Source organism: Acipenser ruthenus, chromosome 7, assembly GCF_902713425.1.
Source record: "Acipenser ruthenus chromosome 7, fAciRut3.2 maternal haplotype, whole genome shotgun sequence".
In the NCBI taxonomy this organism is placed as follows: Eukaryota; Metazoa; Chordata; class Actinopteri; order Acipenseriformes; family Acipenseridae; genus Acipenser; species Acipenser ruthenus.
In genome coordinates this window covers 42,855,296-42,878,406 of record NC_081195.1, presented here as the reverse complement: position 1 = coordinate 42,878,406, position 23,111 = coordinate 42,855,296, and the positions used below count along the sequence as shown (strand labels likewise).

The window sequence follows — 23,111 nt, the reverse complement described above, 5'->3', positions numbered from 1 at the left end:
ACCAAAATACTGCAAAGTGCTGTACAGTGGTGTGATGGGGTGCTCCCCACCCCTGTGCATAATATGTATTATTTTGTATTATTATTATTATTATTAGTAGTAGTAGTAGTAGTAGTAGTAGCACAATGTTGTACAATGTTCAAAATAATAATAACTCCATTGATTGATTGAAAAATGCACTCGCAACTACATCATTTATAGTATGGAGCTCCATTATTCATACAGCATGTAACAATTACACCATCACATTTTTTGTTCCTTGTTTTCATCTGTATGCTCCATTAACTGCAGGACATCACATAATCCTGTGAACATTTTCACATCATAATTCTCCAAATGCACGTCTTAGATTTCATTCCAAAGCCTCCTATCAGGAGTGCTATCGTACATGTTGAAAGACTGACTGAAATATAGTATCCTGCACAAGAGAAACGATCACTAAAAGCCAACCACATATTCCAAACATCATGAGACGCATCAAGGGCAACACGGCTCTTCATTCTGTTTCCTACACTCTCTAGTACTTGCTCACCTGCCAAGTCGCAGTCTTCCACAGACCCAATGGAGTAGTTGGCAGGGCTGATTGGGGGGCTGGTGCTGAAGCTGGCATAGCCTAGAGAAGAGCTGACCTCGGAGCAATCATAGCTGTGGTTCAGTCGATGCACCTCCAGGGACGGGATCAGGGATGTGCGCTGTTTGGGCTGACAGGAAGAAAAAAAAAAAAAAAAGTATGTTTGTACAGAGTTCCTCAAAATTTCTTTATAATATATTTAAATTAACAGTTGAGGTATAATAAACATGTTACATCAATAACATACTCAGTAGGGAATGTGGTTTTGTCATTTACAATATTAACAAAGGTTAAAAAATACATTTTATTCTGTATAGATGAAAGTTTAACTGCAATTACTTAACTGACAGTGATTCACTTACTGCAATGGTGTCGGGCATTATAGCCCCCTGTCGGTAACAATAGTCTTCTCTCGTGTCAATAATTTTCCACTACAGCCTTCCTCTCCAGTCCAGATTTATATATTATATACATTATATATTTACACACACACACACACACACTGCTGTGCAAAAGTCTTAGACATGTTGCATTTTTCTACTCTTATGAGCATCAACAATTTACTCAAAGCCTCCACTAGTGTTTTCTACTATTATAACAACCTTGACTTGCATAAAGAAGGGAAAACATTGAGTGAAATAACTCACATCACTTAATTTTCAAGGTGTGGTATCTGAAGCATAATCAACAAGTACAGAGAAATATCATCTGTAATTGACAAACCCAGGACTGGAAGACCCAAAAAGCTGTCTAACAAGGATGAGCAATACTTGAAGATAATATCCTTAAGGAATAGAAAGAAGACAAGCGTTGAATTGACAACAGAACTGGCAGAAGGCACAGATGCCGTCGTCCATCCATCAAGTCCAAAGCACCTTTGACCATTGTTCCATAGTCCAATTTCTGTGTTCTCGTGCATATTTTAGCCTTTTAGTCTTGTTCCCCTTTCATAACAGAGGTATTCTTACTGTAACACACCCTTTAAATCCCGATTTCAAGAGTGAACTTCGTACTGTTGATTTGATGGACAACGAGACCTGTGCCTTCTGCCAATTCTGTTGTCAATTCAACACTTGTCTTCTTTCTATTTCTTAAGGATATTATCTTCAAGTATTGCTCATCCTTGTTAGGCAGCTTTTTGGGTCTTTCACCCCCCACCCCCCGCCCGCAAGCAGAAAAATGCTGACATCAGAAGTAGGCTGCAGGTTTTCAAAATGGAATTGCTCACAATATTGAAAGTGAAAAAATTCAAAAATTCATTTTGACTGATTTACTGTATCCTATATTGTACATGTGAACATTGCAGAATCTGAGCACTGGTTTAACATTTAATAATAATAATAATAATAATAATAATAATAATAATAATAATAATAATAATAATAATAATAATAATCTTTCTCTCTAAGGCTCGCAAGAGGATCATAACTGTATCTTAATTTTCAAAGCAGTAAAAACACATTATTTTTCTTTGTGTCAAAAAACAACCCTACTATTTTTCGTTCCTATATTGATCATTCCTATATTTGAGCACCAATTCAAAATTTGATAATCTTTTTCTCTCTATGGCTCAAGAGGATCATAATGTTTAACTTAATTGGCCCATGGATTTCCAAAGCGGTGAAAACTAAGAAGGGAATTGCTAAGAAGGGAATTAGAAAATTATAAATAAACTTGAAACCAATGCCTAATGCCAGAGCAATGCAATACTTCACAGAGCCCTTTCGTCCACATTTGATTGCACTTCATATTATATAACACTGTATAGATTACCTTTGCCTATATTGATCAATTGTTTTTTGATTACAGTGCTCCCCCTTTATAACGCTATAGTTGGGAGCCATAGTTACGGGACTGTGCTATTTGAGATTTGCAACATAATACACCTACAGGTACACATTATGCATGCATGCTTTTTGAGAATATTTTATGTGAAAATATGCAATCAAACCCACATTATTTCCCTCTTTTACAAAACTGATCAGTCTGTCATAAGAGGACAGTCCCCCAAAACAACACTGCAGCACAATTCTATAAGCCCTTACATATTAAACCATGCAGCAAAAATAACTGATCAAATGCCACATTGAAAATGGAAATACAGTACTGTAACACACACGTTTTACAAGATCATACAGGCCTTTTGAAAGACAACTGACCCTGCCATTCAAGTCTTGATTTCATCAACATGTTACGTAGATATTGCTCCCTGTGATTAGAAATTCTAATGTTGTAATATTTTACTGGCAGTAGAGGGCCCTTTGACTATTGATGGGACCCTTGTCATATGTAACTATCTTGATGGAAAATTCATCCCTATTCACATTAATCAGAAGACCTTCTGCTCATCTCTACCTGATTATACACACCTGTGTACCCAAGCATTACACATTCTAAAGTTGGTTAAACGAAAACTCCATGCAGCATATTTCCAACATTTATTCTCAGAGGTTAATAGAAATCTCTTAAATACTGCTGCTCTATTGTTCTCAAGATTCATCAGCAGAATTTTTTTTTTAAAATATGAATTTGGCTTTCAATAAATTCTCTACATACTTTTATACTAACTTATGTAGTAGGTATATTTTATTTATTATATAGTATTAACTTCCAAAAATTCAGTTGACAGATAGGTACATTGGTAGGTTAGGTTGAGAGGGGCTAAGACGGCACAGAGAAATCCAGAATCCAAAATCAAGAATCCAGTTGCTTATTCACAAGTCACAAACACGCATTGTAAGTGAGTGGATTCAATTGTACGTTTAATTTTCTTTTATTGAAAACTAATTGTTAACGTGTTTCTGGCAATTCCCAGGCAGGCTACAATTAGGTGTCCCGACATTTTTTTGATCCATTCTCTAGCTACCGCATGCAGTATATTCACATAGACCTTAATTTAGTGGCTCCTAATTTTTTGCCAGTATCAATGACCCTGACCCTGAATCTTTTTTTCACAATGTTCTTTTATTAATCAGTCTAAAATTATGTTAGTTGGAACAATAACTGTTGTTAAGTAATGCATGTTCCAGGCTATAGATGATTAAAGCTGCAGTGTCCCCAAATCATGTTCAATTATACACCAAAATATGAATGCAGGTGAACATTCTTCCACAGTTTAGCCTTCTGTGCACTCTGCTTCATCAGCAGTTTATGAACAGCACTTTAAATAGGGGCTGATAAAATATGGTGCCAGTAAAATAATGTCTCAAAGCTTTAGGAATCCAGCCTATGCCACTATGACCTCGATTTGGACAGGCTGAAGAACTTGTGCCAATTTCTTTACAATTGGGCAAGTGGTTCTCAAGATATAACTCGCAATGTCTAACAGACACCTACACTGTAATCCCTGCAGAGGATATGTGCAGTCCAATACAATGTCTTCTAAATACCTAAATAAGCGTGAAATAATTCTGTACATTAATATGGGACATTTAAGTCTGCTTAATTCTGAATCTGATTACTGAATATTCAGATGTAAAAATCTGGTACTGTGAACTGTGCATTGAGATTTAGAAACCCGGTTGTCGAGTTATCTGGTTCTAGTAATCAGGTCCAAGGACCTGGGTAACCTACTTCAATTCCTTTTCCAATTGTATTTCTCAGTCAACTATGATTACGAGAAAGAAAAGGCAGAGTACCAGCACACTGTACTGGACTGTTTCGGTTCTCATCGTGAGGGTCATACTGCATCAGCTCAACCCTGAAAATTGAACATTTACAAGATTCCCAACTCCAAATTCATTGTCCGACGTAAGGATGTTATAACAGACAGAAGGATAACATAGTCACTTTGCATATCAAGCACACATGCTGTATTCCAATCCACTGTTCTGCTTGTGTGGGCTCAGACCATAAAGAAATCACATTGCTGGAAGCCCTATAAACCATATAAATGTACTGAATACAAAATACTATTTTTTTTTTTTTTAAACAACTTTTTCCTTCCCCTAGAGAGAGAAAAGAGTTTACTCAGCGAGAGCGAGTCTTTGATCAGAAAGATGTCTGATAGCTCTGAGAATTCAGAGCGACTTTCTCACAGAGAATTCCTCCCTTTTCACTGGTTTAAGGGCATGTGATAATTTATTATATTTCATTAACATAATGAATGAGATCAGTTTTCTGTGTGGCACTGACTCATACTTCCTCTGTATATCCTGAACCTATTGAACCCGAAAGACTGTATATGTATATATATATATTATATATATATATATATATATATATATATATATATACACAGACGTGCTCAAATTTGTTGGTACCCTTACAGCTCATTGAAATAATGCTTCATTCCTCCTGAAAAGTGATGAAATTAAAAGCTATTTTATCATGTATACTTGCATGCCTTTGGTATGTCACAGAATAAAGCAAAGAAGCTGTGAAAAGAGATGAATTATTGCTTATTTTACAAAGATATTCTAAAATGGCCTGGACACATTTGTTGGTACCCCTTAGAAAAGATAATAAATAATTGGATTATAGTGATATTTCAAACTAATTAGTTTCTTTAATTAGTATCATACATGTCTCCAATCTTGTAATCAGTCATTCAGCATATTTAAATGGAGAAAAGTAGTCACTGTGCTGTTTGGTATCATTGTGTGCACCACACTGAACATGGACCAGAGAAAGCAAAGGAGAGAGTTGTCTGAGGAGATCAGAAAGAAAATAATAGACAAGCATGGTAAATGTAAAGGCTACAAGACCATCTCCAAGCAGCTTGATGTTCCTGTGACAACAGTTGCAAATATTATTAAGAAGTTTAAGGTCCATGGAACTGTAGCCAACCTCCCTGGGCGCGGCCGCAAGAGGAAAATCGACCCCAGAGTGAACAGAAGGATAGTGCGAATGGTAGATAAAGAACCAAGGATAACTGCCAAAGAGATACAAGCTGAACTCCAAGGTGAAGGTACGTCAGTTTCTGATCGCACCATCCGTCGCTTTTTGAGCGAAAGTGGGCTCCATGGAAGAAGACCCAAGAGGACTCCACTTTTGAAAGAAAAACATAAAAAAGCCAGACTGGAATTTGCTAAAATGCATATTGACAAGCCACAATCCTTCCGGGAGAATGTCCTTTGGACAGATGAATCAAAACTTTTTGGCAAGTCACATCAGCTCTATGTTCACAGATGAAAAAATGAAGCTTTCAAAGAAAAGAACACCATACCTACAGGGGGTACCAACAAATTTGAGCACGTCTGTATATGTATATAAATATATAAGTGTGCTAATGAGAGTAAACATTAAACACTTGCATATGCGAATGCATGTGCATGGTTATATATGTATATTGCAAATAACATGTTGTGTAAATTTTACATCAACTTATAGAATTAAGACATTTTGCTTCATAAAGTCAAATGAAACCTGCTGAATAATGTTACGTTAACATATTGAATTACATACTGCTTTGTAGTTTTCCATATACATAATAAAAAACGGACAAATTGAAAAATGGGATGTGGCAGGGCGAAAGCCCTAAATGTAAAAAGTGTGTGTGGGTGTTGGGAATATAGGTTTGGCAGGGATGGGGTTCATTTGTATCTCTGCCAGCAATCACAGGTGTGGCCATTCTCCAGTTAGTGCTAAATGATGCTAATTGGGGCATGGCCACTTGTATAAAAAGCAACCAGACCTCCTTAGTCTGGGAGAGGGAGTAGGCGAGTGTTTTTTTTTTTTTTTTATCTGTGTGTTGCTGTTTAGTTTGCAAAGTTCAGGTGATGGCTCTGCCCAGCCTGGACAGTTTTTGTTGTGTTTTGTTTGAAATTTTTGTTTTGGCCCTTGTGCCTATTATTTTATTATTTTTGTTTGTTATTAGAAGTGCGCAACAGCTCTAAAGCTCCAATCCTCCGAGTCTCATTACTGATGCTACCCTGCTACATGGGACATTTCGAAATCCAACATGAAATACTGTACGACTATTATGGCTTCTGGTGGACTTTTGCAATATCATTTTGTATTTTCTTTGATTACATGGCGCTAAATAAAAGATCAAATTTATGTTCATATAGTAAATAAATTTTAATTATGTCTTAATGCTAAAATTGTAAGTGATGCAAAACTTTTGGCCATAGCTGTACATCCAAAAGCACTGTGTAAACGCTTGCCATCCAGTGGCTGTGATAATGACTGAAAAACCCTTTGCCAGTAATCAAAGAAAAAAAAAGTTTGTCTACAGATTTCTAGTTTTATATGCATTAATTAACTATGTCCAGTTCTTGGCACTCCACCAGGATCAATAAAAATAATCTTTCTCTTTTGGTTTGCGTCATGTCTCTCCTCATACAGTACTGTAGTGTTCTGTGTGAGTGAGCCCATATAATGAACTTGGCCTGTGATCTTTTTCTGCTTCAGCTTATCAAATGACAAACCCAGGTATGTTGAAGAAAGATGCCTGCAGTGCAGCATCTGTTACTGTGATCTAAAATTCCCTCAACTCATTTCTCATTCCCCACTTAAAAGCAAATTCATAAAAAAATGAAACATTATATACAGTATATATTTTCTTTTTAATTATTAGCTGGGCGCATGGACATGGATGGAAATTAGTATCAAACTGTATTAAGCTCCCCCCATATCATACGTTAACATTTATGCGAAAACATTTTTGATACAACATTGTATTGAAGGCATTTGTTACAATTAAAATACACTGTATCCCAAATAAGACTTGGCGAGAATAATTCTATTTCCATAAAAAGAATGAGGGTAATCTACACATAGAATCAATTTCACAGTGCTACCCTGGTTAAGGGTACCACTTCCTGTTGGTCCTTTGAACAGCATAATATAAAGTCTTGGAGAAACACTAGTACGTAATGTAGCTTAACACTGGTATTATGCTACTTCAGACTGAATGTGTTCATAACCCACAACCACAGCGTTCAGTCCTGTATGTATTCATGTGTGGCAATACTTTGGATACCATACCACACCAATTTCATTTATATACAGTAGTGTCCTTTATTGAAAGCATCCCAGGGTGCTTTACAAAGATAAACAGCAAGCCAAAAGGGCTCCACATTGCTTGCTAGTGAAAGGCCAAATCAAAGAAATATGTTTTGAGCTTAGATTTAAGAACACTGACAGACGCAACATTCCGGAAGCATGCACCTCAGAAAGATAACAGGACAGCACAGAGAGTGCTACATCTGTGCTGGGTAAGAGTGGGAAATAAATCTGAGTGTCATCTGCATACAAATTCTCAAGACTAAAATACAGAAGAAAGTATCAGCATATTCAATACAAATGAACTTCAATAGTTCCGCATGCCAGATCACCTACTTATCTAAGCTTCAGTATAAGGAGTAAACAATGGTATCAGACTTCTCAAAATACAAAACTGAAGTCATTGGCATGAACCAGAAGCTTAATAAAATTGAATACAAAATAAACCATACTACATGGAACTGATGTATGCACAGCTAGGCTCTGTACATTACATAAGGTGGTTCCAGAGCAATCTACTAAAAGGTGCATTTCAATAGCTTTCTTACACCTGTGTAACAAGCTCTTTGGGAATTAAGTAAATCACAAACTTACACCAGCTTATTCAGTACTAGGTTAGCTTTATGAATTCGCATTTAGGTATGGTAATTGACAGCCTCATTAGGTTAGCAAATTATTCAATGTGCAAAACCTATGTGCTAATTTTATGGATTGTAATTATTGCCATAGTTCTGCGGTCCTTTATGATGCTACAATAACGGAAAGCTAAGAACACAGAGAAGGCACAGCATGTATCAATGTTTGCAGATGTTTCCAATAATTCACACTGTATGCAGATATGCATGGTCTTTGTCACAATAAATATGTAGTACAGTGGTATTGGGGAACTTACACTGACTTATTCCTCAGGCAAAGTAGAATATAGACTAAAATGAATGGTGTACAAATTATCTGGCTGTACGGCTATTTTTTATTTATTTTTTGCTGGGTTTTGGGGCTGTAATGTCATAAAAAGCTTTCGCAATTACTTGACGAAGACAAGTGGAAAACGCTGTGTAAATGAAATGCTTCCTAAATTGTATTACATTTTCATTTGTTTAATCACAGTACTTTACTTTGAACTGCATTAAGCTATGGGAATAGGTTGTGATGTGTAGTCAAATGTGAGTCTGAAGAATGTACAAGGCAGAAGGATATTCTTTTCACTAGGAATATACATGTAGTCTTGCATTTTCACCCTTGTGCTAGATGTGGGGTTGAGAAAGTTAAACATCTATCCCAAGTAATAGATAAACCTATTATGAAGACATAATCAAAGAAATGAGGATATGAAAGGATATGCAAATCATGACAACCATCTTTTAGTATATGCCAACATTCATTAAGATAATAACACAGTTAAAAGGTAATATGCTCCAGTGCAAAGCCTGTATTTTCTTCTGAACAGAAATAATAAGTTATTAACCGTTTCAAACTAGAAATGATGTACCAGCAGCAGTATTTTATTCAGGTGTGCGATGGCACAAACTTTAACAAATCATCTGCTCCAGTAAGTATCTCTTTTTGTCCAAGCTAATAGGGCAATAACTACTGGACAGCTGTATGGCAAATTTCTAAATACAGTAGAAGCTAACACTAATGCTTTTTTACAATGCTCTTGTTACTTTTCCCTGAAATCCAAATGCCAATACAAAAGGAAAAAAATATATATAATAAAACTTAAATAGCCAAATAAATAAGCAACATAATCAAAAACAATACAAAAACAAATCCGCTTAAAAGGAATTATTTTGACCTCAATCTCTGCTGAGTTCACCATAGTATGGAAGACTGCAAATATTTGACATTCATTTTGAACCAACCGCTTTCCTTTCACAACAGCAAGGACTCGATTATACAATAATTCAGAATGTAGTTGCCAAGACAACAAACTCAAAAATAAACTAAACTAACAGCAAGATGCTCAATGCAAATAACAATTAAATGATTACACTGCTCTGTTGAAATCCATAATTAAAAAGCAAAGTGAGGCATTCATATTACAATGAATCAAGGTGCTCAGATTTAATTCTCTTGTGACAGAAAAATTATCTTATCCTTACTGGTGTCTGTTAAAACCGATCAAAGCCAAGGAAGCATGTCAAATACAACCGGCACCAAGGCCATGTAAAGCAATAACCAATAACAAGAACATCTGATAATATGTAATCCTTTAAATACAGCAAAACCGCTTCACTGACATATGATAAGCATGGTCACCATCACCAACATCATGCTTGAAAAAAAAAAATCTCAAGAGATAAAAGAAGAATAAAAAAAAACAGCACATATTCAGACAAAACACAAATGCTGCTATTTTATCACAACTTTCTGGATGAGTCAAATTAATCTGAATCAGGCAGGTGTGGATAATTTAGCACAGTCCCAAACAATCTGCAGCTGAAAAGCATTACACATCACTATCTAAATGAGCATGATTTGAATTAGAAATGGCCACTCTCATGAGGGGGCAGCTGGCAGTGAATTGATTTAAAACTCTAGGTTATTTTTTGTGAATTTTCATGTTCCCAATATAGAGCTATTAAGGATACGATGATGACCAGGAGCACAAAACTTCAACTTCCATTCTCTTTATCTTAAACTTACTGGGATTGATCATAGGGCAATGTACGTTTCTGGTTTCAATATACACAAGTAAAAATGCCAGCATATTTAAGTATATTATCTGTGATACTTTTTTTCTTTTTCATTTCTCTCTGACATTTTTGAAGCATGATGTTGGTGATGGTGACCGTACTTACCACATGTCAGTGAAGTGGTTTCAGTATATTATTTATATAATTAAATATTACCAAGCATTTTTCAGTGTGTGTCTTAAACACTGCAATGGTTATTGTCCCGCAAGTGTAGGAATCCAATACAAAGAGATTGGTAAATACATATCTGTCATTTCATGCGCTGTTTGACACTATTTTCATACAGTTTCCACTGGAAAGACAACTAAACTAGCTGGGGTGCAGGCGACCCTCTATCCCCTCCCCTGCCTCTCATTTATCATGTATTATTGTTACAGAAGCTTTCAGGGACGATAGACAAAAAAAAATCGTCTCTCTCTCCCAGCCTTGGAAAACAAAGATAATCAGTTACCATTGATTTTCAGTCCCTAGAGCCCCAGCTGTAAATAAAATTAAAAAAAGTAGAGGCGTGATTTATTGCAGTTTAAAGATTAATGAGAATATAAATGGTAAACATGTCAACACTGAAGAGTATGTCTTGGTACATTGGTTTCTGCTGATTTCTTATTTACCATGATTAATAGTGCTTTTCATGCCCGAAAGATGCAGTGAAGAGTTACAAGAATTTTAAAATTGCACGGTATTGTTCAAGGCTACAATGCACTTTCAAAGTTATTATGAGTTCATAAAAGAACAAAAAACACCAATGACCTTGAAAACACTACAAGGTCTTGGCAAGGGTAGCGGCTATGCTTTTCAAGGTCTAGCATTGCATGGCACATGCTAAACACAACTTTAAAGCTACTTATTGTTTAAATCATTAGACTGACAAAATTCAAGTGGTTTAATAGTTATACAGTATGTCAATATATTTCGCGGTTTCATTTATAACAAGTGTATATATTAGGTCACATTAAAACAAAAAGTTTGAAAAACGTAATTTAAATACATATTTCAGCTTGGATGATTGCTATTTATAAAATCAAATACCTTTTTCTACATCACTTCACATGGCATTGAACTTTTTTGATGAGCAGCTTTCTTACAACGTGTGATAAAAATAAATTATAAAAAATGTAAATCACTAGAATTTATTTAAGATGAAAGCTGAGATATTCTTTTTTTAAACCACTGTGCCGTATCTACATCCATCTCTGCCAACCTCCTAGCAGAGCAGTTTTTGAAACAAAAATCCTTCCTGTTTCATGAAATAGAAATGAATCCCTGTTTTAATTACTAATGCATATCATACCCCCAGTCTCAGTACAGTAGGTACCATACCTATTCTTTGTGGCACAAAACTCTTTTTAAAAGTTGCTTAATTTAAGAATACTGTAGCAAGGCTAATTCTGCAGAAATCTATAGAAACACAAAAATACCTTGTAGGAACCTGTAGGCAAACATGTAGCTCTCTATTCAGGGGTTCTCAAACCCGGTCCTGGGGTCCCCTGTGTCTTCTGGTTTTCATTCCAAATTAGCTCTCATTCACTTAACTAATCCCTTAATTGAACTAATAATTTGCTTAATTAGACCCTTTTTAATTGATTTAAATGTTACAGCTAACTTAATCTGCAACTGTTTAAGAGCTGAAAACAAGTAAAAAGTAGAATTAAGTAAATGATTAGTTCAATTAAGGGTTCAAGTAATTGAGAAGACACAAGAGGTCCCCAGGACCGTGTTTGAGAAGCCCTGCTCTAAATAGATAGCATTTATTAGAAATATTAACAGTGTGAGAAAGACCATTTTGCACAATTCATTAAATGGGAAAACAGGTGTTCCAGTACTAGGCTCAATTCTTTAGCAAACAATTGGAAAATTAAGATCCACCTTACATTCTCTCGCAAGGTGAAATCCACATTGTGGCATTACAGAGCCCTGCTGCTGTAAATAGTGTGTGTGTGAGAATGTAAGGTTGGCAGGGATGGGGTTAAATCTGTCCCTGCCAGCAATCACAGGTGTGGCCATTCCCCAATTAGACAATTGACTGCTAATTGGGGAGTGGCCACATGTAAAAACGAAAAGAGAAATCCTTTGTCTGGTGGAGGGAGTTTAGAACTGTGTTTTGAAGGCTGTAGTGAAGGCAAATGCCCAGCTTACAGTCACATTGTATTGTTTAAACCTTTTATTTTGGCCTTGTGCCTGCTTATTTGTTCCTGTTTTTGTGTATTAAACTGCAGCTTGCCTTGTCTCTGAGTCTCATTCTTGATGCTATCCTGCCACACACATACTGCGTCAAGGGGGGTTTGTATAATCTAATAATTGCAGCTGTTAAGATTACAAAACTAGGGCTCTGTGTATTCCAAGGTTACACAAAACAACAGCTCTAAATGTGCAGCATGCAAGTCTCTATTTGGCGTATTCCGATTTAAAGAGAAACAAAATCAAATCAGAGGGAGCATGGCATCAGAAAAAAGCACAACATTCCATCAATATGTTAAAAGCCCTTTAGTGAAGATAACATCCTAGAAAATAACTGATCATAAAACATTAATGATAGCAGAAGAGTCCCTTGCACGAATTGTTAATGAAGACGTACACCCAAGCGAAGGAAACCACTAAAATTACATTGAGCAAATAAGACAGTACATAAATATACTTTAAATAATTTGACTACTTAAAATCCCCCTTATTATTGTAGATCACTATTGTTTCCCTTTCTTATTCTGGGAAGCACGAGGCTGTAGTAGCTGTATATTTATTTATGTATGTATGTATTTCTCTGTACACTTGCATCACGTGTTTAACCACACACACATTCTCTATGTCTAAAAAAAAGTGTCATGCTTTATTAACTGACTAGCATGGCTAACAACATTTCCCCCATTGCTTGTGCAGAAATATAAACAAAATGTTCCTCATGCTGAAACCTGGCACCTGCAAGAGATTTAAAATCCCCAAACTTTCCAAGATTAAACAAGAAACACAAGACTACTTAAGTGAATAGTGGTTTCTCTTCTCAGAAGGTGCAGCATGTTTTATGTTTTAGATGTAGCTGCAGTATATTTCTGTTTAGATTAGCTTTATTTAACTGTAATGTCAATCATAATGAAATAATGATTATATGAAATATTAGTCAAAATAAAAATACAACAATTTAACCCTTCAATAAATTCTAAATATAATATCAAAAGAAATTTTAATGTATCATCACATACTAAAAAATGTATTGGTTTTACGAAACTAATTTAAAACATGGATGATCGATCAGATGAATATTTAATAAAGGAATTGTAATTTATAAAGAAATAAGGGACTCTGAATATAAAGAGAAATATATCTCCCCATCTAAAGAGGCATGCTTGGGTTCTTTTTCATTTTAACCATTTTGCAGAATTGGGCTTTGCCAATTTGCTGATTAAGTGAGAGATGATTACTGAGGACACCAATATCTTCTGTAGAGTTTAACCTTTGGTACTGCAATGCCCAAGTGAAATTACATTTGAAATTAAGATTAAACTAGAAATGTGTTTTTTTTTTTGTGAACAAAAACAAAGCATTCCCAAGGGCACATGGGAGAAGGACGTCTCTGACTGAATGGTTTGTAAACATGAAGTAAAATGTAATATGAGAAAAAAAACATTGTTTGAGTAATACCACAGCTGGAGTATGATAAGAGTGGTGGTATTTCAGATCTGCCACTGTTTAGATCATCAGAATAGACCCCAATGTATTTGTACTGTATTAGCATTCTTAGTATTAGCATTAGGTTCTTTTCAATTTCCCTTGTACATGTACTGTAAATACAGGAAACTCCTTAAACGTTCATGGACTACCTTCCCATTCTCAGATGAGTGAGAATTAAAGGACAACAAAGAGGTAAAAATAGCTAGGCGACTCAAGGAATGTTCTACTTTGTAGAGTTTTTTTTTTCAATAATTAAGCTGAATTATGAAAATGTCCATGGTTGACAATGGGGGATTGTTTGCTGCTCAGGGGAAACAAAGTGATAAACTGTGATGTTACAGTGAGCTTTCCCAGAGAGAATCTATGGGCTTAGCTGTCAGTTTGTCTGTGTCTTTTAAAAACACAGAAGGCACTACAATCAAGCTACCGATGTATGACCCTTGGGATTGTGGTCATGTAGCGGACAATGTAAATGAGCAACATATTTTACGGTGTATCAAGTACTTGGGTTCATTGACCGAACGACAAGTCTATTATTTTTCAGGAATATTGGTTCATCTGTACAGTAAAATAGAGTGAAAAGATTAACATTGTCTCAGCTTGTTTTTTTCCATTTACACATGGCAATTTGTTTTTTTCAATGTGAAGTCAATGGTTATTTTTAGAATTCCTGTGTTATCTAGCTGTGTTTAATTGGAAGCAGTGACCTGTGTGGCTCTGCTGTATAAAAGAGTCAAAGCATCCTAGATCAGAACTGCTTTGTCTTGTGGTAACATGAGGAATAACTGAAAGTCACTATCCAAGTTTCTCTGCCACATGCGTTCTATAAATCATGTATTTCTTGCTTGTAAACCATGCTAAATGAGAACATATGACGTACACTTCATGATACTCTACCTAATCTTAAGTTATAAATGTGCAGGTTTACTAAACCATAAAACCAAAAACACAGGTTTTTCTTCTATAATTGCTGTACAAAAACACAATAAATGGTTTTCAATGGTTTGTTGCAATAAAACACATCCACAATATCACTAGCTTAATGATCTGGTCCAAGATTATTAGTCTTGATAACTCGGCTATGAAACACTCAGAATCTCTTGTCTCCTTTTAAATTATAACATTGTGCTTCATGAATTAAATCGGGATGTTTATTTATTTTTTCCACATATTACTTTGGAAAGCACAAAAGTTATTCATTTTGAGGCAAAGAATTTGCAGCACAAAGGAGCTTGTCTTTATGTAAAGAAGACAAGTGGACAAGTCACCCACTGCTTTAATTGAAGTTTCCATCAATGTACAGCATTTCCTCTCCAGTCTTGATTTGTTTGTATTATGAGACTGAAACCCCAGAAGTTTCATGACTGTATTTGTGGCCCCAGAAAAAACAAATCACAGTACAAGAAAATGCACTGCGCGCCCGAAGCAGACACTTTACCAGAGAGATTTACATCAAGGTTGATCTCATAAATAATACGTTTTAATTTAAATACATGTTACATGTTCAATTAGAGCACTTCTTGTATAGAAAATATCATTAAGATATGAATGAGGGCTGCAAGAATGGACTGCAGAATATTCTTCCTGAGTATTTTTCCATAGTTAGGGGGTATAGTAAAAGAGTTTATCTGCCAGTCGAACAAAGCGTTTCCAATCGAGGTTTCTATAAATAGGCCTGCAGTTCTTGCTACAATAAAGTCCTCTTCCCCGAAGAGAAATGAAAAAAGAGTTTTGACTTGTAGCCTGTAATTACCACTCTCAATTTAAGATATTACCAACTTGAAAGCACTACAATATTTTGATCACAAAATTATAATACTGTATCTGTGTAGCGCATCCATGCCATTTGTGTGCCAGCTCTTCTGACTGCATTTTTATAATTTGTATTTAATCCCCAAAACACCAGATGCAAAAGAATGTAGGAACAGACTGTGCTCAGTAATGCAGGTTTCTGAGGACATGGCCATGTTACAGTTTATCAGGCAACTATTGTATAACAAATTAATAAAGTGTCTAAAAGATGCAGGTGGTAAAAATTAGATGGGATGTCTTTCATCCATGAACAAAATGTAATGAATGTGTATTGTGTGCTTATATACTGCAAACGGTATGTTAAGCATATCAAAATATTGGGCTGACACACTGTGCAAGCATAAGCGAGAGTCCATCCTTTTTACCAAGTACCTTGATGGTCTGACAAGAATCCCTTGCTGGTACATGATACTGAATTTTCCCCTATTAATTATTACAAGGGATTCTCTTCAGAATCTGTTGACTGTTATCAGCCTACTAAAAGGATTCTACTGTTCAAGTTTACCAGTATTTGTGTAAAGGTTATAGATTGACAGTTTGAGGTTGAAATGGGTAAAAAAAGAAGATCCACCTGTTCCTTATTTTCTGTTAAACTGTTGTTGCATAAGCATGTTGTATCCTTACCTGTGGTCGAATAACTTTCTCAATATTTTTCAGTGCAGTGTCTGGTGATGGAGGTGAACAATCTGGTGTCGGACCTGTGGAGCTGTTTCCATGGTTACGAATCTCAGGTTCAGTGATGGTAACATGGGGCGCATTTTCTGGAATTTAAAGAAATATCCTTCATGCGGTCAATTTATCACAGAATAAATAAAACATCACTATTTTAAACTTTGCTTGTTTTAATTGCATGTTAAAACTTAACTTGTTTTCAGCTTTACATTTTTTTTAACATTTCCAGTTATCATATTAAAATCTTTTTGCATCTAAACACATACTATTTATTCACAAGAATAATGTAAAGTACCGTTTGTAGATTTTATTTACATTTTATTAACACAAATATATTGTTCAGCTTGTTCCAAACACAGTACTCTGTACAGACAATTTGTACACTATGATATTGAATAAAGTATCATACAAGTATATCCTGTATGCTACACCTATTATGCTACACCTTTCAGTTAATGAAACTCTATTCAGCCTGGTCTATTGATGTTCACATTCCAAACCACTGACATACAATGGTTCAAAAGAAAATGCTGCCCACCTGCAGTATGTGTGGCGGGGGTCATGATTTAGATTTTTTTAACTCCCACAGCACCTCTCAAAACACTAAGCATCGGTGCTGTGGCCTTAACACCCACAGAAGTTTGATTACTCACCGAGCATGTACATAGGCAAGGCTTGGTGTACAATAAACACACCAACTAAACTACACTGCAGCGTTCTGTGTACTGATCAGATTGATTTGTATTGATAAGCATTTGCCTACTTTATCATGGTTTTTGCTTTAAAGGGATGGTTATCAGGACGAGGCAATCGTAACCGACCACGAGAACACAAGTAATTCGAGAGGTAGCTGCAAAGGTAGAGAGATGGGAATGAAAAAAATATCCAAAGCAAAGAAATGAAGACGCCTGGCTGTGAAACGTTTACAGACTTCAGCAAACATCCAAACTACTGCTGGGTCCCTTCCCGAGTGAGAAACCAGGGATCCTCAATGTAACCATTCCTTCATGATGAGAAACAGTTCAAGGGATGCTTACATTTATCGTAGACAAACTGTTTAGATCAGTTTCCCTGGCTACTCTCAATTCTTAGCAAAGAGGGAGGCAACAAACCAGTGAAAGTGTCTTTGGATGGCACACCAGGTGTCTGATAGATACTTTAATTGAAGTTTAAATAGATACTTTAATTGAGGATAACAGTGCAAAAGACTAGATTGTAATAGATGAAAGTGCATATGCCAAACAGATATTGACTTAAGTACAGCAAATAGTACAGTACTAATTCAGTACTAAAGAGGGGATAAGAATGGATCCCACAGGAAGGCCATATGAAAGGTCTCTGGTAGCAGAAATAATCATGCATACTGGCTGCAATCCCAGACATAACCTAAAACAACCAGATGTCAACCTGGGGCTCCAAACAGGCCAGTGCAGTTTTACAATCACAGTTCCAGTGATGTTAAGAAAAACTTGTTATATATTGGTTGTTATATATTGAGTACATACAGTAAGCTGGCTGTACTTTTAAATTGTAACATTTCCTGAGTCAGCTATTTTGACCTGCCTCCATGCATCATGCTGCAATCTGACATACTGAAATCCTGGTGAATTTATTTCAGTAATCTTGAAGGAGCACTGGGTTACCCAGGGGAGGCCTGAAAGAACACATCTCCAATCTGCTCTTTCATTTTACTGTATGACACTTTCACTAAAGACAAGAATAAAAAAAAATAAAAAAAGCTTTTACTTACACATACATGGGCACCTTGTGACCATTCATGTATAATATGAGTGGGGCATACATCAAAGTTGATGTGATAGGCAGACATACAGCAGCAGTTTTCTTTTTGTACGTTTTAGTGCTTTAGAGTCTTACAACATTCTTGTAAAGTGCTCCATTAATAGATATGGTTTGTACTGCATATGTCAGAAATGTCAAACAATAACTTTTAACCTACAGTACATTATTGTGATCAGTAAGCATCCTCTATGAATATTAAGTCTTGAATACAAATATAAAAGATGCAGCGGTAAGAGGCAGCAGTGTGGAGTAGTGGTTAGGGCTCTGGACTCTTGACCGGAGGGTTGTGGGTTCAATCCCCAGGGGGGGACACTGCTGTTGTACCCTTGAGCAAGGTACTTTGCCTAAATTGCTCCAGTAAAAAACCCAACTGTATAATGGGTAATTGTATGTAAAAATATCTTGTAACAATTGTAAGTCGCCCTGGATAAGGGCGTCTGCCAAGAAATAAATAATAATAATAATAAAATAAAATAAATACTTCAATCCCTTGGTTTTGATACATTAAATTAATTTTCTACAACAAGCAGAACATCAGATTCAAACAGTTCCACATATTATTATTATTACTTATTATTATTATTATTATTATTTATTTCTTAGCAGACGCCCTTATCCAGGGCGACTTACAGTCATAAACAAAAATAGTACGTTCATATGTTTCAGGATAATAGTTTGATAAGGTTCAGAAATGGGCCATTAAGATTAAAAATCATCTGCTGCAGCTCTTTTTTTTCGACCACTTAGTTTAATCAAACTTCACAACAACTAACTGTGGAATTAATTTAATTATCTAGAATATTAAAAAGCCAATTAGACCAAACCCAGAAACCATACGTATGTATGTAACAAAGGTGAAAATCAACCACCTTATTAAAGCAATAAGTCAAACAAAACCAAGTAACCATACCAAACTTTACCAAAGAAGACAAATGCACCAATTGTATGATTCTTGGTAGTTCTGTAACATTAACAATGTGTTGATTTTTTTGTTTATTCATTTTAGAAAGTAATTACTGGTATGTCCATACATTATACCCTTGCAAAAACCTCATTACTTGAAATCCTTTTTATTTTTTGAGATTGCTTAAATATGTATACAAGATCAACATACTGCACAGTACTTCAATAAAATATGTGTTGATAACTTAATTTTTGTATTTTTTTTTGCTGAAAAGGTAACAATTCCTTAAAGCACAGTTTCATGCATGCAGCACTGCACTGTTGAACTTCCCTCTGCTTCTAAATTTGAAGTCTATTTTATTATTCTACTGCAAATACCGCCACCCTGGCCATGATTTCCTGCATCATTTATTCTAACTTTGCTCCTTCCAGAGTGACTAGCTTTGTATTCAAGGGCATATACTGTACGCTTCTTTTCATTTGATTATACATTTTATAATAACATTTTATAATTTTACAATAACAATGTGAATGTTCTAGTTCACTTATAGTATACTATTTCATGACAAATCAATCAGGTGGATCTTTATACTAAAACAACAAATAACATTTTTTTTTTTTTTTTTTTTAATTAGGCTGTTTCTAGTTCAGGACGTTAGGCAAAAAATAAATTTCCAGGAAACTGCACTTGTGCTTGAAACAGCATTAGATTCCTTGTGGTTAGTAATTAGAGATGTTGTTATGTTTTTTTGTTTTTACTAATTAAAAACGAGGAAATAATAGAATTTACTTTGACGTAACTGCATCTTTTTAGCATAACACACTGAGTGTGACAAAGATAGGATTGTGATACAGTTAACTTTAGTTCTTTTTTGTATTCTTGCATGCATAATATTAATCGTTTAATGATTTCAATAAAGCCAATGGGCTGGAAATATATAAAAAGTAGAACTAGCTAATGGCAAATGGCTAATTGTTATTAAGTGCATCCAGCAAAAACTGATTAACTTTGTGAAGACTGAGTTAATCTCCTAAAATAATAACAGCAACAATTATGACTGATGCAGTAAGAGTGGATTTAGGGATAAATGGCGTGATGCATATTTTCTTTGGTTGTATCAGTCTAATATATGTACTCATTCACAGATTATTTATTACAGAGACGTATGGGATGGAAAGCCAATGCAAGTGTCTGTGACAGGCAGAAGATTAAAGGAACACACTGGCTCCAGATACTGCATGAGATGCTCAGACCAGCTGGGCACCCAGCCAGCAGTGAGGCGGGCAGTACAGAACAAAATCTGTTTTAGTGAGTGTTTGCAAAACAGTATCTGGTTTGGATTATTACAAGCAGTGAAACCGACGGCGGGTGACACAAATTGATTAATTGAAGACAGGATTCCCACAAGGTAAAGCTCCAAATGCTGAATTCAGGCTGGCATTCTCTGGGCTGTTTTCAAAGACAGCGATGCTGTGCAAAAGTCTGAGATGTTTTGCATTTTTCTACTCTGATGCATTATGAGCATCAACAATTTACTCAAAGCCTCCACTAGTGTTTTCTACTATTATAACAACCTTGACTTGCATAAAGAAGGGAAAACATTGCTCGCATCACTTGATTTTCAAGGTGTGGTATCCGAAGCATAATCAACAAGTACAAGAGAAACATCATCTGTAATTGACAAACCCAGGACTGCCAAAGGTGCCTCTACCAAATATTGACTCAAGGGGGGGAATACTTATGCAATCAATTATTTCCTGTTTTATATTTGTGATTAATTTAGAACACTTTGTAGATTTTATTTTTCACTTTGACATTATGGACTTTTTTGTGTTGATCAGTGGCAAAAACTCCTAATTAAATCCATTTTGATTCCATGTTGTAACACAATAAAATGTGGAAAAGTCCAAGGGCGGTGAATACTTTTGAGAGCCACTGTAAGTCCTGATTTCAAGAGTGACCTTTGTACTGTTGATTTGATGGACAACGGCACCTGTGCCTTCTGCCAGTTCTGTTGTCAATTCAACGCTTGTCTTCTTTCTATTCCTTAAGGATATTATCTTCAAGTATTGCTCATCCTTGTTAGACAGCTTTTTGGGTCTTCCAGTCCTGGGTTTGTCAATTACAGATGATGTTTCTGTTGTACTTGTTGATTATGCTTCGGATACCACACCTTGAAAATCAAGTGATGCGAACTATTTCACTCAATGTTTTCCCTTCTTTATGCAAGTCAAAGTTGTTATAATAGTAGAACACACTAGTGGAGGCTTTGAGTAAATTGACTTGTATCAACCCAGGAGCTGAAACTATGGAGCCAGCACTAACCCCGGGAACATCTACCCCTGCACACGACCACTACCCAGGAGAGCGTCCACTCCACAGGATTAAGTACTACGGAACCCTTCAACTGCAAGACTGTGCTTGTGAAGGCATTGCCCAGCAGAGGCCGTGTGAAGAGGTAGGAGTCACCATGAGAAGGCTGGGACTCTGGGAGCCCAGAAGTAGGTCAGTTTAGGAGAGGTTGATCCCAAACAGTGTATAGATAGGGTTGTGTAGAGTAGTAGGTTCCTGGAGCGGGATGTTCCTTTTAGTGGGACTAGCGCTCGCCTTGTGTGGCACACTTTTATTTTTAGCTTTATTTTGTTTTGTTTTCTTTATTAAATGTGACATTAGGGCTACTATTGCAGGTACCCTAGTGTCAACACCTGTGCGGCGTGTCAACACCCAATGCTCTGTGTCTGCCTCACTATTGTTCAGTGATGACCCACATGTGTAACAAACCCCCCTTTTTACAACCACTTATAAATGAAGGATATATTATTTTATCTGTGAAATATTCCTGATACAAACATCATGGCTGACTTTACGTGCAACTGTGTACAAATTCAACTTTATACAGTACTGCCAAGATGCATTTCCACATCCCTATAAGTTAAAAGAATGCTACACATTTGTAAACATATCAATTACTGTAAACCATCCACTGAGCGAATTGCAGGTTTTTTTCTTAAGCTCATGAATGACCAGTTTACTCTATCGATGGACGCATTATAATTAAAAGTGACATGTTTACCATTGTCTTGTCAAAACAGTGCAACCTGATGGGTATAACCCGGCTGGCGCATTACATTTCCATTCTCTTCTCTCTTAAATCTGGGCTTCCTCACAGATAAGATGCAAAAATGCCAAGTTACAATTGTCCAATTTTTTTTTTCCATAATACCATCATATCCATCACAATTATCTGATGATATCATATGGACCCGTTTGATTAACCCGGTACTAATGTCCTAAACATTTTACAACATTTATCCTACTCCTACACCACAACTGTACGTTTACCCAACTTACTCTTATACCTGCTACTACATCACATGCATTACAATGTTATGTACATGTATGTTATGAATCACTTTTGATTGCAATGTTGGAGTGTTAGATCCTCAAGTTCCTCACTGCAGAAGCAGCTACTGCTTGGGGAGGTAAGACATACAGTGGCCATGAGTGTCCCTGTTGCCACTCAGAGCCTGTCAGAACCCACAGCTTTGTAAGAAGAGGGGGCCACCGTCCCCCTGCCCTGCCATGTGTGATCAGAATCCGGACAAAGTGCTGGATGTCTAGGACGTGTTTTGACGCCACACCAAATTACACAGGCTAGGTGTGAATTCATGAAACATTGATTCAGGTACTATATCCCTCACCCTATCTTGGGAGATGTGCTTGTTCCCACAGGTAAATACTGTCAGAAATAGGGCTTTGACAACACATATAACACCTTTGAGTGCATGTGCGTGTACATCGCTGTGTGTTCAGATCTAAACTAAGAATATGAACGGAAAGATTTTGTTCCCCCTGGGGCCGAACCTACTCGGTTTCTCAGGTCGGGTAACTATACTTAAAAAGACAGGACAGGAAAAAAAAACAAACAACTTTTTACTACCAAAGTTAATAGAAGTCAAGGAAAAAATGTATTGATTGAAATAACAAGCATGAAGAGAGTCTAAGTGAACACCACTTTATAACTGATTGGGCTCAACTAACGGAA

The 23,111-nt window shown here is 36.1% G+C and overlaps 1 protein-coding gene across 6 annotated transcripts in view; it reads right to left on the bottom strand.

Annotated features, from left to right (window-relative positions):
- anks1b (ankyrin repeat and sterile alpha motif domain containing 1B) overlaps window positions 1-23,111 on the bottom strand; it is a 209,180-nt gene that overhangs the window by 73,219 nt on the left and 112,850 nt on the right. For all 6 annotated transcript variants that reach the window (XM_059026989.1, XM_059026990.1, XM_059026992.1 and 3 more), the window contains exons 11-12: window positions 16,315-16,451; window positions 533-701 (exon numbers count right to left, since the gene is read on the bottom strand). In XM_059026989.1, coding sequence (XP_058882972.1) covers window positions 533-701; window positions 16,315-16,451 — 306 coding nt within the window. The remainder of the gene's footprint in view (window positions 1-532; window positions 702-16,314; window positions 16,452-23,111) is intronic.